At 41.5% G+C, this 17,362-nt stretch overlaps 1 protein-coding gene across 4 annotated transcripts in view; it reads left to right on the forward strand.

The window, feature by feature from the left end:
• HYCC2 (hyccin PI4KA lipid kinase complex subunit 2) overlaps positions 1-17,362 on the forward strand; it is a 96,533-nt gene that overhangs the window by 31,822 nt on the left and 47,349 nt on the right. For 3 of the 4 annotated variants that reach the window (XM_067548927.1, XM_067548929.1, XM_067548926.1), the window contains exons 4-6: positions 9,353-9,428; positions 10,497-10,598; positions 16,895-17,074. In XM_067548927.1, coding sequence (XP_067405028.1) covers positions 9,378-9,428; positions 10,497-10,598; positions 16,895-17,074 — 333 coding nt within the window. In that variant the 5' untranslated portion in view covers positions 9,353-9,377. Of the gene's footprint in view, positions 1-9,160; positions 9,186-9,352; positions 9,429-10,496; positions 10,599-16,894; positions 17,075-17,362 lie in introns of those variants that run through there. The other variant, XM_067548928.1, reaches the window with a different exon arrangement.

A 17,362-nucleotide genomic window follows, 5' to 3' on the forward strand; every position in this document is an offset into this window, starting at 1 on the left:
TTAATTTGGTTTGTATTTGTTGGAAGCTCTGTTTAGGGACTCTTCCAATTTGTAAAAATCCCTGCTAGCATTTCTGTGCATGTTTCATATGTACTTTACTAACAAAATTGATCAAAGTCCCTACAACATCCCATTGTGCTCCATTAAAACATCGACATCTCTTCAGAAAAAAATGCTCCTAAAAAGTGCCTATTAACAGCACTGGAATTTGAGGTAATTTTGTTTTGTTTTATTTATTTATTTCCACAGAACTGGTGCAGCTTAGGCAGGAGTGAGTGCAGTCTTTTGGCCAATGTAACTCAACCTTCGTATGGAGTGACTGTTTCTAAAGATGAGGGTAGTTGAGTCTCCGTGTCAGTGCAATACTTGGCCTATCTATTGAGATTATTAACAAGGGTCAAAGTTATGGTGGTGATTTCTGTGATATAGACACTCCCTAGAGACCGATTTGAAAACACCAATTCATTTCACTTATACTACTAAACTATTTTAAGATGGTAATGATTTTGGATCACTACCAACCTGTATTGAAGTCAAAATGGAGACTGAGAATTCTGCTGCTGACATACTATACTGTAAATAGTTCTTTCTAAAAGTAAAATAAACACCAAAATCCTATACTTAAATTTGCCATCTTCATTAGATTAAATGCATTATTCCTTAAAGGGCCAATTTCTCTCAATATTTGGTGGGTTTGTTTTGAAATTCTAGCTTCTGGTGTCATTTCATTACATGAGTATCTCAGTTTTGATCTAAGAAGAACTTTAAATGTTTAAAACATTGGTGGTAGTTGTTAAATATTAGAGAGTCATATCATATTTTGGTTCTTTAGAGGTAGCCAAGTGGCAGAGGGAGTTCAAATCAGCTAACAAATCCCACTTTCAGAACTGTGTGAATGTTAACCATGATATTTGATACTAAAGGCATAGCCATTTTTACTTGTGTTTTGTAAAAAATAGAAATGTCAGCTTGCTAAATGGAGAAGGGTAAAACAGTGGAATAGGGAAAGAGAGTTTGGATTCCATAACTAGCAGTAGATTCAGAACCAGTACAAAAAAACTATAGAGGATATAAATTCTTTAAGTCACAACAGAAACATTAATTGTCTGAGCCTGTGCCAGGTTTCCCTAGTGAAAACATATTTAGAAATACCTATAAATAAATATGTAAAAAGGGTATTTAAAATTAAAACAAAGAGAAAACAACCAAACCGGCAAGACTTAACACTAATATTTGGAAGAATAGCTTATTGTTTATTAGGGCCTTTTTCAGATGACACAACAAGTTATATTTTAAATCTAATTTAATTAGATTAATTTTAGTTGTTTACTCCCATTTGGTTAATAAACTCAACTCAAATATTTTTCCTTTAACCTGTTCTGTGCAAATCTAAACAGGACTGGCAAGAACTCTCAGCAGTTTATACATACTAGCTATTTTGGAAAATATCATGACTGTGTCTACCTTTTGTCTGACTCTGTATTTGACTGTGCTTTTATATCTTTACAAGTGAAAAAGACTTAAGTTAGCAAGTGAAGTTTGCACAAGTTTTGTTAGCTGTGCATTTTTCTTGTTCATCCTTGCTGTAATGATGATTTCCCTTTGTAGCTATGATGGCATGAGCAATATGTTTCCGATAGGTTATGATTTATTCAGAAATCTACGTATAGGAGATCTTAAGGGTTTTTCCAGGAAGAACTTCCATAATACATTAAAAATCTCTTCTAAACTATATGCCACTTCATCTGAACTTGAATACAATATTATTGCTTTATATTTTTACTTTTTTGTAAATTCTTTTATGAAGACTACAAACTGGTTCTGTATAGCCTTACAGAAATACAGTTGTGCCCTGGGCTTTGCGCTGGCCAGATTTGCATATGTGTATTCTCCTGTATTTCTGAGAGAGACATCTCTTGTGGTGGTGGTGGTAAAGTGATGGATGGCTTCACAATATTTTTTTCTTCTTCGAGTGCTTGCTCATGTCCATTCCGAATGTAGGTGTGTGTGCATGCGCCACATGCACCGGTGCCAGAAGTTTTTCCCCTAGCGGTACCCTTAGGGCTGGCTCTAGCGCCCTCTGCAGCGGTGCACGTATGCGCCCGCATATATGGTGCTGCCGGCCCCCTCCCTCTCAGTTACTTCTTACCACCCAGGACAGTGCTGGAACGACTCTCTTGCTCTTGTAAGTCTCTGTCTTCCTAGTGGTTTTTCTATCTATTTAGTACCAGTTCTAGAAAATTGTTGTTTGTTATTAGCTAGGTTTGCAGCTAAGGAAGCTCCAGAGGTCGGAGCATGCCCCAGTTCCCAGGATTTAAGCCCTGCGCTTCTTGTAAGAAGCCTATGCCACTGAGCAACCTGCATCAGAGCTGTTTGAGGTACTTGGGGGAAGCCCACCTATCTGCGAAGTGAAAAATTTGTAAGACCTTTCGCCCAAGGACCGAGATATAAGACTCAAGGCCCTTCTGATGGAAGTGGCGCTCAGACCAGTGTCGGAGCCGAGATTGGACTCTGGACTGAGTACCGCGGCCCCGTTGAAAAGTGCTGTGCCAGCGTCAGAGTTCCCCCAGCATTGCTCATCATCTCCGGTGCAGAAGATGCGCCAGAAGAAGACGCTCTTGGAGAGGGAGCTTTTGCCGGTGCTGAAGCCAGCTAAGAAAGCCTCAAAGAAGCCAGAGTTAGCCTGGAAAGGGTCTCCACCCAGATGGGCGTCAAGTCCGGGTACCACACCACTGTCGACTCCGGGGAGTGGCAGAGGCCCGCACCACCTGTTGGTCCCTTCCACACCTGAGGCATTCCAGGTGATGCTGGCCTCGCTGGTACCACCTACGCTGTGACAGGGTAGGGCAGCGCACCAAGGAGCGGACGCCCCAATTGAGCGTTCACCGAGGGGGACGCCGATGTCGGCGCAGTGACCCCGACCCTCATCCATGGGCCGCCCTTCGCCAACCTCAGGCACTCATCAGGCTCTCGGCACCGGTCATCAGAGCCATGCTGGGACAGATCGAGGTTGAGCCACTGGTTGCTGAGTAATAGGCACCGGTGCCTGGGACATAGCTGATCCGCTGAGCGTTGGCAGTCTTTGGGGTCCCGAAATTTTCCAAGCATCATGTATCACCAGCAGACAGCAGGGCACTGGAGCTGCAGTACTGTACGAGTTCTTATAGGAAATCCAAGGACAAGACAAGATCGCGGCATCAACAATGATCCGGCTCCAGTCACCGCTCCCTGGCACTGGATCTTTGACGCCGGGAGACAGATAAGCAAACGAGGTCAGCACCCCAGTGGTCATGGGAGCGTTCTTCCCTGAGCTCGGGAAATGAAGTGGTACTTCCCCTGAGGAGACAAGCTATGAAGCTGCCTGTGCCTGCCCCCATGCTGCTGCCCGCCACAGATGGGAGGATGGTCACAAGGACAGTGGTCTGGGCCCTGGCAGCACTGGAACCTCTGGGGGTTTCCCCACCCTCCGGTGCCATACCCACTCTCCTCTACGGGAGCTTCAGTGCTGCACTCCTCAAAGGACATCACTACAGCACCGACAATAGACGTTGACTGGGACCATGAGGAGTTGTTGTCAGGCAGCCCATCGGTAGCTACCCATCTCAGGAAGAGATGCCCACACCCCCTCAACTGCCGGTCTCCTCCTCCTCCTCCCTGGACGAGGCAGTGGCAGGCCCCACGCAGGCCCTGCTTGACAATTATAGGGCAATTATAGGGCTGAGAAGGGTAGCAGCTAACCTGGGCCTTAAGATAGAGGAGCTCAAAAAAACGGTGGATGAACTCTTTGGAGTCCTGGTATCTGCAGCTCCTTCTAGAGTGGTCCTCCCTGTACATGACGGAGTGGTCAAACTGGCTAAGGCCTTGTGACAAACCCCAGCATCTCTGCTACCCACATCCAAGCAGGCAGAGAAGAAATATTACGTGCCCGCTAAAAGGTTTGAATATTTGTATATTCACCTGGCTCCGGGCTTGGTGGTGGTCGCAGCAGCAAACGAGCGAGACAAGCAAGGGCAAATGAGCTGTATGTCGAAGAATAAAGAGGCAAAAAAGATGGATTTATTTGGATGAAAAATTTATTCAGTGGCAAGCTTGCAGCTAAGGGTAGCTAAGCAACAGGCGTTGCTGGGGCGATACCACTTTAACATACATCAGTTTCTTGAGAAATTCACTGATTCCCTCCCCCAGCCCTCAAAGCAGGAGTTCGAGGCCATCCTGGAGGAGGGTAGGACTGTGGCCAGGGCCTCACTACAGGCAGCTTCAGACGTGGTGAACTGGGCAGCACGGGCGATGGCCTCTGCGATGTCTATGAGGAGGGCCTCGTGGCTCTAATCATCCGGTCTCTCGACGGAGATACAGCACTCCATCCAGGACCTCCAGTTCGATGGCACCACTCTGTTTGCAGACCAAAGTGACTCCAGGCTGCATGGTCTAAAGGACCCTAGGGCCACATTGTGATCTTTGGGCCTTTATACCCCATCCTCATCAAGAAGGCACTTCAGGCCTTCGCAGCAGCAGCTCTTTGGAGGACAGTCCAGGGGAGAGCCCTCTAGGAGAAGAAACAGAGGTTACAAGTGCCGCCGGGGCATTTCACCAGCATCATCCTCGAATCCCAGGCCCAAGCCGCCATTCCTCAGGCGGAAAGAAAGGCTTCTGAAGGTGCGCCCGAGTCCGACTGACCACTTCGTGCCCGAGATCCAGTCTCCTGGCCATTTGCCACCCACCTTGCCCCCTTCCTCCTGGCCTGGAGGGCAATTTACATCAGACCGCTGGGTTTTGAACATGGTGGCTGCTGGCTACACCCTTCAGTTCACTTTGATCCTGCCCTCCCACCCTCCTCTCCTGTCCCTCTTCAAGGACCCTTCTCACGAGCAACTCTTTGTCCAAGCCCTCATGCAGTTGGGGCGGTGGAGGAGGTTCCTCACAACCTGAGGGGAAAAGGATTCTACTCAAGGTACTTCCTGATCCCCAAAGCGAAAGGGGGCCTCAGGCCCATATTAGACCTATGGGCCCTGAACAAGTTCCTCAAAAGATTAAAGTTTTGCATAGTCTCCTTAGTGCGGCCATCATTCCCACGCTGGATCTGGGCGACTGGTTTGCCACCCTCGATTTAAAGGATGCTTACTTTCAAATCGCTATCTTCCCAGACCACAGGAGGCTTCTGCGGTTTACAGTAGGCACACAGTATTTCCAATTTGCTGTCCTACCATTTGGCCTTTCCATGGCTCCCTGTGTTTTTATCAAGTGTATGGCAGTGGTAGCGGCCCACCTCAGGCTCAAGGGGGTGCAGGTCTTCCCCTATGTGAATGATTGGCTTATCAGAGGCTGCTTGAAGGATCAGGTCCATTGAGATGTGCAGATTGTGAGAGACACGTGCCAGTCTCAGGGCCTGTTTAATAAATGAACAGACGTCGTTACTCACTCCGGTTCAGAGAATAGTGTGTGTGGGGGCAGTCCTAGACTCTGTACAAGCCAGAGCGCTGCTGCCCGCTGCCAGATTCCAGGCAATGACAAAGCTTATAGCCAGCCTAAGAGGCTACTCGGTTACCACGGTGAGGGTATGCCTCAGCCTGCTAGGACATACGGCAGCTTGTACCTATGTGGTCCGCCACTTGAGGCTACGCTTGAAGCTGCTCCAAATGTGACTGGCTACAGTATACTCCCCGTCAACACATCCCCTGGACAGAGTGGTCACAATCCCCTCTCACATACTTATATCTCTAGAGTGGTGGACAACCCCCCATCAGGTACTGGCAGGAATTCCCTTCGTGACCCCGAGGCCAACGCGGTCCCTGGTCTTGGATGCCTCGGACCTGGTGTGGGAGGGGCCCACCTGGGGACCCTCAGGACGCAAAGTTATTGGTCCAGAGAGGAGCTGAGCGTGCATATAAATGTCAAGGAGCTCAGAGCCATCAGTCTGGCCTGCGAAGTGTTTTGGCCTCATCTGTCCAGTAGAGTATTGGGAGTACTCATGGACAACACAGCAGCAATATATTATATCAACAGGCAAGGAGCAACCAGGTCTCCAACCCGCTGCCTTACATCTCTGGGACTTTTATGCAGAGCACAACGTTATCCTAGAAGCAGTCCATCTGCCAGGGCTGAAGAATACCCTAGCAGATTGTTTGAGCAGGTCCTTTTGCTCTCACCACGAGTGGTCGCTCCACCAGGAGATAGCCGACCGCAGCTTCTAAAGTTTCCCAGGTGGACCTGTTTGCCACCAGGGAGAACAGGAAATGTGCCCGCTTTTGCTCTTTGTTGGGGTCGGAGGACGGCTCTCTGTCGGACGTGTTTCTACTCTCATAGTCGGGGGGGGGAGGGGGCTCATGTATGCGTTTCCCCCAATACTGCTGGTGCACAGAGTCCTGGTGAAAGTCGAGAGAGACAAAGCTCAAGTCATTCTGGTAGCCCCCGGGTGCTTGTCAGCACTGGTTTGGGATGCTGCAGGACCTCTCTCTGGCTCGGCTGTGGTTGCTACCTCTGCGCCCGGATCTCATCTCCAGGACAACAGCTGGCTGCTTCACCCTGACCTAGCCTCCTTACATCCGATGGCTTGGCTGCTGCGTGGCTGAGTGGGAAAGAGCAACACTGTTCAGCCCAGGTCCAGACAGTGCTGCTGGAAAGCAGAAAGCCTTCCACTAGAGCATCCTACCTAACAAAGTGGAAGCGCTTCACCTGCTGGGTGGCTGATCACAAGGTATCGCCGATGAAGTCTTTTGTACAGACGATCCTGAACTATCTGTTTAATTTGAAACAGGGAGACTTAAGCTTTTCGTCAGTGAAAGTCCACTTAGCAGCAATATCAGCGTTCTGCCCACCTATTCAGGGCAGATCGGTCTTCTTTCGTACAATGACTTTTAGATTTCTCAAGGGGCTGGAAAGACTCTTCCCTCAGATTAGAGAGCCAGTTCCCAGGTAGGACCTGAACCTGGTCCTCTCTCAGATCACGGCTCCGCCCTTTGAACCGTTGGCCTCCTGCTCGCTCATGCATCTGTTCTGGAAGGTGATGGTGTTAGTAGCAATCACTTCGCACATAGGATTTTGGAGATTAAGGCTATGACCTCAGAGCCGCTTTATACTGTGTTTTTCAAGGATAAAGTCCGGCTCCGCCCTCATCCAGCATTCCTCTCTAAGGTCATCTACTTTCATATTAACCAGGACATCTTTGCCGGTATTCTGCCCTAAACCTCATAGCTCCGATGAAGAGAGGCGTCTGCACTCACTCGATGAAAGGAGGGCTCTGACCTTCTACATCAATAGGACCAGATTGTTTCGCTGCTCCACACAGCTCTTTGTGACAATTGCAGATAGGATGAAGGGCAAACTGGTTTCCACACAGTGAATCTTGTCCTGGATCATAGCCTGCATTCGCGCCTGTTACGAACACGCCAGGGCAACGCCTCCAGCATTTCTGTCAGCTCATTCCACTAGAGCCCAGGTGTGTTCGGCGGCCTATCTGGCTCATGTGCCTATTCAGGTTATTTGTTGGGTCGCTATGTGGTTGTCTGTGCATACCTTTACGTCCACTATGCCATCACGCAGCAAGCTCGGGATGATGCAGGATTTGGCAGAGTGGTTCTGAATTCTTCACAGCCATGAACTCCACCCACCTCCGGAGGTACAGCTGGTGAGTTGCCTACATTCAGAATGGACATGAGCAAGCACTCGAAGAAGAAAGAATGGTTACTTACCTCATAACTGTTCTTCGAGATGTGTTGCTCATGTCCATTCCACAACCCACCCTCTGTCCCCTCTGTCAGAGTTCCGGCAAGAAGGAACTGAAAGGAAGGGGGCCGGCAGCACCATATATGTGGGTGCATACACACGCCTCTGCAGAGGGCGCTAGAGCCAGCCATACGAGTACTGCTAGGGAAAAAACATCCGGCACCGGTGCATGTGGTGCGCACATACACCTACATTCAGAATGGATATGAGCAACACATCTTGAAGAACAACAGTTATGAGGTAAATAACCATTCTTTCTGTGAAGCTCTATTTTCATATCCATTATTATCTATTATATACATTTTCAAGTCCCTTCTGTATCTTCTGTTTTTCTTCTGTTTAACAACACTTGTTTTCCTGTGAAAAAGCAAATTAGTAATGGTAGTTTTGGACCTGAGTGCAAGATTGTGGGTCAGTGTGTTGCAGCTGACAAATCACAACAATTTCTAAATCTAATAGTAGCTTAGTGAATATGCTTAGCATTGTTCTGATTAAATTTGTGTGCTGCCACTATAATAAAAAGAAAGTAAAGATAGAAATTAAAGAGGGAAAGAATCTACTAGGTCATCTTGTCCCGCTCTCTACTAATGAAGGATTGATCTTGGTGTTTATGAAATGTCTTTATTTAATGCACCCTCTATTGTGTTAAATGTTTTATTTGGGATAGTTTAAAGTCCCTGTAACAAACTGGCTCAGTTCCGGGCCCTTTTTTAAAATAAAAAAAGGAATTCATTTAATGTGAATATTCAGATGTTTAAATACTTCAGAAATCCACACTGTGTGACTTAAACCCTATCTTAATTTATGAAAACAGAAAGTTGCAATTTAAATATTGTGCTTAAATGGAGACTGCTAATCAGATTAGGGTGTTTATTATTTCAAAATAATATGCTAGTAGCAGACACCATAAAACTCCATGTTATTGGCTTGAGATCTGTTTTTGTCTGAACTCAAGATGCCAGAATAAGACTGTTATATGGTGGGAAAGTAGCAATAGTAATTGTGTGGTTTAAAAAAAAACTAATAGTGCTTTGTATGGTTAAAATGCAGCGTACTGTTAAAAAAAATCTTCAGTCTTGCAGCTTGACAGAGAAACTTCACAATTCCTCCAGAACAGCTTTAAGAAATAAAATGTTCTGCTACCCTGACTTCCAAGACATTTTTATGACTTTTTAAATGGAACTGTGCTTTGCCTTATGCCGTATCCAGAGCTGTCATTATAACCTGTCACGTGGCTTTGCTCCATGATGCTCTTCAGTTGTTCCAGTTGTCTTTTCTTTGTACTATATTTGGTAAGAGCACAGGGATGGATGGTGTGTTTATCTTAGATAATGTACAGTTTGGCCTGAAGCACTGAGTTCTCTCTGACCCGCTGAAGTACTGTAGCTTTATGTCTAGGACCATCAAGAGAACATTTTAAAAAATCATTAGAAAATGGGACTAATTCAGAGATACCACGTCTGGTAATGTTTGATTAAAAAAAAAAAATTAAACTATCAGATATTGGAATGGTCTCCTTCTCCTCCTCCTTCCCCCCCCCCTCCCCTGCTTTAGGTCAGGGTTTTACAGAGCTATGGTTTGTTGACAGGAGTGTACTCTACCTTTGAGCTTCTCTTTCTTGTTCTTAAAGGTAAGAAAGGAGAAGCTGTAAGAAAATGCTGGGATCAGAACGTGGTGTGGTGGAAGAATGGCTATCAGAATTCAAGGTGAGCTGAGTAAGGTGCATGGCAATAACAACATTGTTTAATGGCAGATAACATTAAAATATTAATGATTAAAAATGTAAAGTGTAAAAGCTTATTTTGATTTTTAATCTTTTGTATCTTCTGCACAATGTGTAGATGTCTGTATAAAGGTGTTTGATATAAAAAGCACAATTTGAAATACAAATATTGTAATGTGTAGACCATATAGCATATTATGTAGATCTCACTTCAGAGCACATCACACTCTGTAAATCAAGCTGATTGAATTTAAAGGGAAACTGTCAATTTTTTAATTTTGTTCACAAAATTTAAAAATTTAACCAATTTTTTTTATAAAATCTAAGACTAATAGAAGTATTTCCACAGTTTAAAAAACTCCGGTGAGAATAGTTGTTTTTAAACAAATATACCTTCCTTTGTAGAATGGATGGACTCCATGTTTCACATTACTAAGAACATGAAAGTATCTTGACTGTAAACCAGACCTAAACTTTTATTGAGCTGAGAGAAATATAAAATAAAACAGCACATAGAGACAAGTAAATTGGATTTTTAAAATTATTTCACTTTTAATAATCCGAGGCTTTATTATCATAGGTTTTTAAAAAAGGAATTTAAATTTATATAAAAATTTGGAAAAGTTCCTGGCTGAAGAGGAAAAGAGAAGAGGAGAGGGTCTTGAAACTAGACTGGTTTTGTGGCAAATAATTTTAATATTGATAGATCCGGAGATGTTTAGCGACCTTGTTCTGCAAGTTGCTGAATGTCCTCAACTACCACTCAAGTTCAAGAATATTCTGCATATCATTCAACACCATGAAGAATGGGGTCCCAGCACTGTAAGGCTTTTAGGTAGCTTGCTTGAATCAGTGTTGAAAGGACTAAATTCCACCTTTACTAGTATAGTAAGTTGTGATTTTCAGTCTTGACTGAAGCTCAGGGATTGTGGTTACTGTGTTTAATGTTATCAAAACTGCATTTAACATGTTCACAGGTGTCTATCAATATATGAAAGCTAACACCTGAGCTGCTACTTATAGTAACTGCTGTCTATATCTCTTTCTTTAGGCATTACCTGAAAATCAAATCTCCACTTATGCATCAACGTTGCACCGGAAAAAATCCCTGGTGCCAGCTCTTTATAAGGTTATTCAGGACCCAAATAATGAGGTAGGAGACTCCCAAAGAAGGCTCCTCCCAACCCCCCAAATAAACTATAGTAATTAAGAACAGACTGTTGCTGTTTTAACCTGAGATTGGTACAGGCGAGGCTCTTCTTTCTACTTTTTCTCTCTGACAATTACCTTTTGTCCCTTTTTCTTTTTTACTCCTTTGTTTTCGACAATTGCTGAATATCTCATTCTGTCAGGAGGCAAACCAGTTGTTCTCAAAAGTATATTGAACACTGCTGCTTGGTTTGGCTGGTCACTGTGATTCATAGTAAGTTTTAAATTGCAACTCAGTCTGAGCTGCTTTTTGGAAGCTAGTTGTTAGCCATAGTTGAGACAAAGTACTCTTTATAATAAAATTCTTCAGGACAAATCAGTCTATTCACTCATGATTTATTAATGCAGCGAAGGAGAGAATAAATACTCTAATCCAGTATGAAATTATGATCAAGCCTGATTTTTCTTTTCACTTACTCCGTTAAATTTGTGCAATTCCATTGCCTTCCATGGAGTTACTCTTGATTTATGCTGGTATGTAATTGAGAGCAGAATCAGGACCACTAAATTTAAATATGCACAGTGAAAACATAGCTATGAATATGGCTTCTGACTTAGACAATTAACATAGAATTAAGCTTTCTATTCCATAGAAAACTGGGGAGAGGATGAGAGAGAACTAGTGGAAAGTCTTATGGATGAATCTAAACTCTGAACACGTTAACAAATTTGCCACTTTATGTTGACACTTCTATATAGCATGCATCAAAACAGTCAGGAGATATCATCTCTAGTCTCTTGTGTGCTTTTAAATGAAAATGTGAGGAATACACAGGAAAGTAGCTTCTTATCTTCTCAGATACAGCCTCCAAGAGTGCCTGTGCTGTTTACTGGATTGAGTTTGAAGAAGTTCAGGTAATCCTTTCCTAACAAGCAGCTTGATTTTAAAATGCTTCTTCACTTTTCCAGTAGGACTAAAAGCTTGCATACTGATCTCTCTTTTTTCCCCTCTCAGACTGGGAGGCTTGGAATTCATCTTGAAACTGTTGTAAATTATAACAGGACTATTGCCTTTGCTGTCCCCCTCTCTCTTGCTATGTGTATCTCTGAATGTTTCAAAGGTTTTCCCTTTCACTTCAGGAAAAAAGCAGCTGATTACACTTCAGTAGGTTACAAAGTTACCAAGATCCAAAACTTCAGAAGATGAATCTATTTTAAGGGCCTGACTCTAATGTTGTATTACTGAACATTGACTCAGGTATAAGTGAATACATTTTTAAAAATTAAATCCACTGCTGTGGCTTCTCCCCAGGGGTCTAGGAATACATGCTAGTGCATTGCATGCATCTGAGATCAGAATCTGCTCCAAAAAACTCATCTAAAGTCTTAACTTTCAAGGCGGCAAGACTTTCCTTAGCATATTTCTTCCAAACTTATTCTACATAGGGGAAATATAACAACGTAATAGGGTTTTTTGAAATGTTTAGTTCTGCACTAGTATCTAGTTCTAGGAGATGGGATCTTCACAAGACTACAGGATTCTGTATGTTAGTAGGAGGATAATTACTTTTTTGCTTGTAGACTTCTATTCTTCTTCTACTTGAATAATAATCTGGGTATAATGTACTAGGGAATGGGTTTCCTAATAAAGGGGTGTAGATGAATTTTTAGCACAGTTTGAGCTATCATCATGGCTGCACCATTGTTTAAAATGCTCTGAAACAATCTATTAAATAATAAAGTAGATTTGCAGCATTCAGATACACTCTCATCATAATATGCTTTAAAAACAAATCTCTTGAAGATTGTTGGCTAACTGTGGGTTAACAGATACATTAATGTTACCCTTAAGATGTGTTTGTTTTATCTGTAACTGTTAATCGTGCTCAAAATGCTTGCTCTCCAGGGACAACAGTTATACTGAGAAATTAATGTAAAATAAAGTTAGTTTAATTTTGCAAAAGTATTCCCTCATGTGTTTTAATATGGTGAAAAGATTGAGGGGGCAGAAAGAATATTTAAATAAAAAGAGCAGAGAGTGAACATAAGTGGCTTATTTAATTGAATAATGTGTAAATGGTGCACTTGATATTTTCCTTACCTGTAAAATTTGTTCATTGACAGTTCACAATTTTTTTTTGTTCGCTTTATGGGTATGGGGCAAGAGCAAGTAAATTAACAGAAATCCACATCTACTGTATGCAAAAAGTAACATTAACAAAATGTTGAAGTTGAATAATCAGATAATCAGATCTGGACATCCAATGTTAAGGTTAATTTAAAAAAAAATATGTATCCCATGTCCAAAGTGCTTTACAGACATTAACTGATTTCGCTTCTCTCTTCCTCCTCATGCTTATGCCTTAAAATAAGGTCACTCATTCTATTATGATACAGTGCTGGAATTTCTTATGTAACCTTACTTTGTATGCTATATGCAGTCATGCATTTGCAGCTTTAAGGCCTGGTCTGACTGTTAAGACTCAGTGAGAGCTACAAAATGAATCAGCTTCCTTAAAACTTGGCTTGTGTTGTACACCTCACTGAGACGTAAAAAAATCAAACCAAAATATAAAAACTGTACTTTTATGTAATTTACTGTAAATAAGTTTGTATGAGAAATTCCATTTTGTATTATGGTATGTATTGTGTTAGCTGACATTTATGTTGCTATAAAAGGTTTTTTGTTAAGTCGTGAGAAAAAGGGGATGGTTATTAGTTCAGTATAGCTTTAACTCTACATTTATTGACTGAGTGCTTGATTTCACAACCTTTTTTAAAATTTGGGTGGCAAAGAAAACATGGAATGTTTAATTTTTAAAAAGATAAAAATAACTTATAAATAGAACTTATAAATTCCATAATTTGGAACTCTTTGGCTTGTTCCCTTTGGAACCCATCAACCTAGGACTGAGGTCTCCTTGGGATCCAGTCAAATATAGGATAAATACTTCTGCCAAATGTTCCACTTCCCTTATCATACCAATTTGTTTTGAACTTTTTTACTCTGAGATTCTAATCATTCCTTTGCAGACTCTGTGGATAGTAGACTAGCTAAGGTAAAAGAAGAGATGTTTGTTCTACTGCACAGATTTTCCCTCTATATTGCAAGCTGTAGTAGATTATTCAAAGAAAACTAACTGAAAATCCTGCTGCTAGTTGATTTTTCCCATGGTCATAACTTTACAATCATCTAAGTTGCAAGGACTTCATGGCAGTGACTGTGTCTTCACATTGGTCTATGAAGCACACTAATGGTGCTATAATAAGTACTTACAAAAGATTTGCAAAACCAAGCCCAGTTTGAACTAAATTGTTCAGTCATTGTTAAACTTTGTGTGCACAAAATTTCTGATTGCAACATCTTAGAGTTGAGGGATTTTTTTATTCCATTTATTTATTTATACATGTAGAATTCAATTGAATGGATTTTGCTGAATCTTTCCAAAGTATCTAGCCTCTGGAATGAGACCACGCATGTAAAAACTTCAACGTGAAACAAAACTGAGAAGTTGATAATGAAAATTCATTTCAACCAATCATTTCTCGGGCGGGGCCCAATATGACTTCTGTTACAATGAGTGGGATTTTTTCCATTAATTTGAATGGGACTTGGTTCAGGATCACTCAAGTTTCAAATAGAAAACAACCTATAACATAATGGAAATGCAGTTTATAGCAGTGTTTATATCTAGTTTCTTTTGGTATTTGCATACATCTCTTTGCACCTGTTTATTCCCTGCATATGTGCCCATACACTTTTGTCTGTAAGGGATCTAATTTTTTAAGAATCCTCTTGCTCTTAATTTTAATAAGAGAACCAATAAAGGTGATCTCTGCAATATTTATCTTTATTTATTACTGTTTTATTTTTGGAGCATCTGAAAATATGATAGGCTAATCTTGCCTTGCAGATTTTTGTATTTACTGTAATAGATTGTGGTGATGATTAGTGTTATCTATGGATAGGAATTGGCATAAAGTAAATATTAATTAAAACAGGATTCATTATTTAATCTTTGTGCAGCACTTTGAACATGTAATGCTATATGTGCTAAGTATTATAATAAATATGCTAAATAGAATAACCAGATATTCAACCATATAGAACAAGGCTGTTTTTCCATCAAGGGGATCTGATGATGGCTTGACTGTCTTGTGAAAACCCCAGGTTAAATAGGAGAGTCTTGAGGTTCTTCGCTTTCTTGCTTTTATTTCTTAAAATAAAGGGATTTAACAATAGATGTACAAAATACAAAAAAAATTTCTGCTAACCTTTTTCTGCAGTTCACTATTCCCCCCCCTTGTTTAGTTTCTTGTTTTAGTTATAAAAACAGTTTTTTTATTCAGAGTGACTAAGCTGTCAGCCAGAAACCTTGTTACACAAGATGCTTGTATCAGATCCTTATATAATAAGAGTTTTGGCTGATGGCAAAATTTGTTCTACATGCGTATGATGTCACAGTTTATGTAATCAACTAACTGTTTAAGAAATGGTACATTTACCATCCATACTGTATGGTATACTAGAAATGAAACTAATGCTTGAATTCAGTTTTTTTAATGCAAAAAGGTAGCAGCTACTCTGAAGACCAAAATAATGGCTTAGGTAGTATTAAATTAATTTTTTTAGTGTCACTGATACTTTTAGTTGAGTAAAGGCATTTAAATCTGTGCAGTGTATGTGAGTATATATTTACATAGCAATATAGATGTTTACTGCCATTCAAATGTGTTGCATTTTCGAAGTAAGCACTTGTAAAGAGAGAGAAATCAAACAAAAGTTTTCTGACATCAGTAAAACATGGGTTTTTCATAGTATATAAAAAGTGATAATATGATTTGAGGTAAAAACTCTTGTGTATCTCCCTGTCGTGAAGAAATACAAGTAAGTGATAATGGGAAGGAGTGTTTTCTGCTTAGAAAAGGGGAGTCTGGACTATGTTCTTTGGTTCTGCCAGTAACTTGATGTGTGACCTTTGAGCTGGTTATGTAATGTGTTGTGCCTCAGTTTCCTTCATCTTTTAGAAAACTGAGGCACATATATATTATTCACTGGGTAGAACGTTTCCATCACTTTCAGAATTTTTGAGTGGCTGTAGATACTGACCCTAAGACCTGAGCTGTTCATCAGGAAAGAAAGTTAAGATGATACGTTCTTTCAGCAGATGGAAAGTCTCTTAAAGTGGAGACCAGGGTTCAAATCTTAATTTAGGTTACAAGTGAAAAGGAATTATTCACAATTTTGTGCACATCACGGAACTGCCATTTTGCCACAATTGGCTATTGGAATGCGGGGTTTTTGTGGGTCCATACTGAGTTGAATTGATAAGGATCTTGGGGGATCTTGCCTACTTGCATTGAATCTAACTCTAGCCTGTGCATGCCAGTGTAAGCCCTCCGGTTTGAGGGGAACCAAATTAAATCAAGAATATCTGTTTTAAAAAAAAATTAGTTTGCCTACCATTAAACAAAAATGTCCCTGCCCCCTTGCGTTTTCTTGTTTGCACAAAAAAGCCTAGGTAAAGGGTTAATTGACTCTCTACCCGTATACTGGTATACTTAGACTTATTTCACTAGTAAGTATTTCTTTCTCCACACCTGAGATTTTTTGTAAAGCGTTGGGGTTGCAACATGAACATATTTTATGGTCCACCCAGCTCAAATCATATGGCTGGTAAGTGAATCTGGTATTTATAAAAAGGTGTCATGTTGACAGACCTGGAAAATGAAACTGCCACAGATAATCAGGTACAGTAAGAGCCGAGATAGTGCAAACTTCATCACACTCCTCACCAATGTTCCTCAGTCTCATTTTTGAAGACCATGTTTAGCAGGGAGTGGGTGACTTAGGGCTGGTTTACATTTACCTCATGATTCGGCGCAGTCAACGGGAGTTACGCAAACTACACAGAGTAGTTTGCGTAACTCATGTCGACTGCTCTGCTTCCCTTCTGTACGCTGTTCACACTGTGCTGCGCCGATGGGAACAGCGTTCCTGTCGACGCAGCGCTATGCTTCTTGAGGGGGTGGATTTACTCAGTCGACTTCCTGATTGATTGAGCAGGTCTAAACTGACCGCTCAATTGATCCAGAAAGATCGATCTGGCGGTGGCGAATTTGCTGCCGTCACTTTAAACACAGCCTTAGTCTCTATGCGCATTCGATCCTTGGCATTTCTGAGTTTGCCAACGATTGCCAACCAGTTGTGGTGGTTTTATGTTGTGGACACCAGTATTTGTGCATTTTTTTTAAATCACAAGATTAGTGCTATTTGAGCTGTTTTGTCTCTTTTTGTAGCTCCTGGAGCCTGTCTGTCACCAGCTCTTTGAACTCTATCGTAGTTCTGAAGTTAGACTCAAGAGGTTCACATTGCAGTTCTTGCCTGAATTGATCTGGGTTTATCTGCGTCTTACTGCCAGCAGAGACAGACAGAGTAACGGTTGCATTGAAGCGCTGCTTCTTGGGATTTACAATTTGGTAAGTGAGATAAGGAAGGATGTGTGTGAAGAACTATATGAGGTGATCAGTAAGCAGTAGAAATAAAGTAAGGCACAGGAATATCAGAGGAGGAAAATATTAAAAATGCTAATTAATGCAGTTACATTTAAGTGTGTTTAACCTAGAGGAAATCATAACTTAATGAGTGTGCAGAAGCATGTTTGTGGAATCATCTTTGGTAGCTTGTAAATCGGATCTACTGCCTCAGCATAGGAATAAAACATTATGGTTAGCATTAATTTCAGTTTTTAATTCATATTTTTGTTG

This window comes from Emydura macquarii, unplaced genomic scaffold, assembly GCF_026122565.2.
Source record: "Emydura macquarii macquarii isolate MOO-44397 ecotype Brisbane River unplaced genomic scaffold, CSIRO-AGI_Emac_v2 contig_1253, whole genome shotgun sequence".
Lineage (NCBI taxonomy): Eukaryota > Metazoa > Chordata > Testudines > Chelidae > Emydura > Emydura macquarii.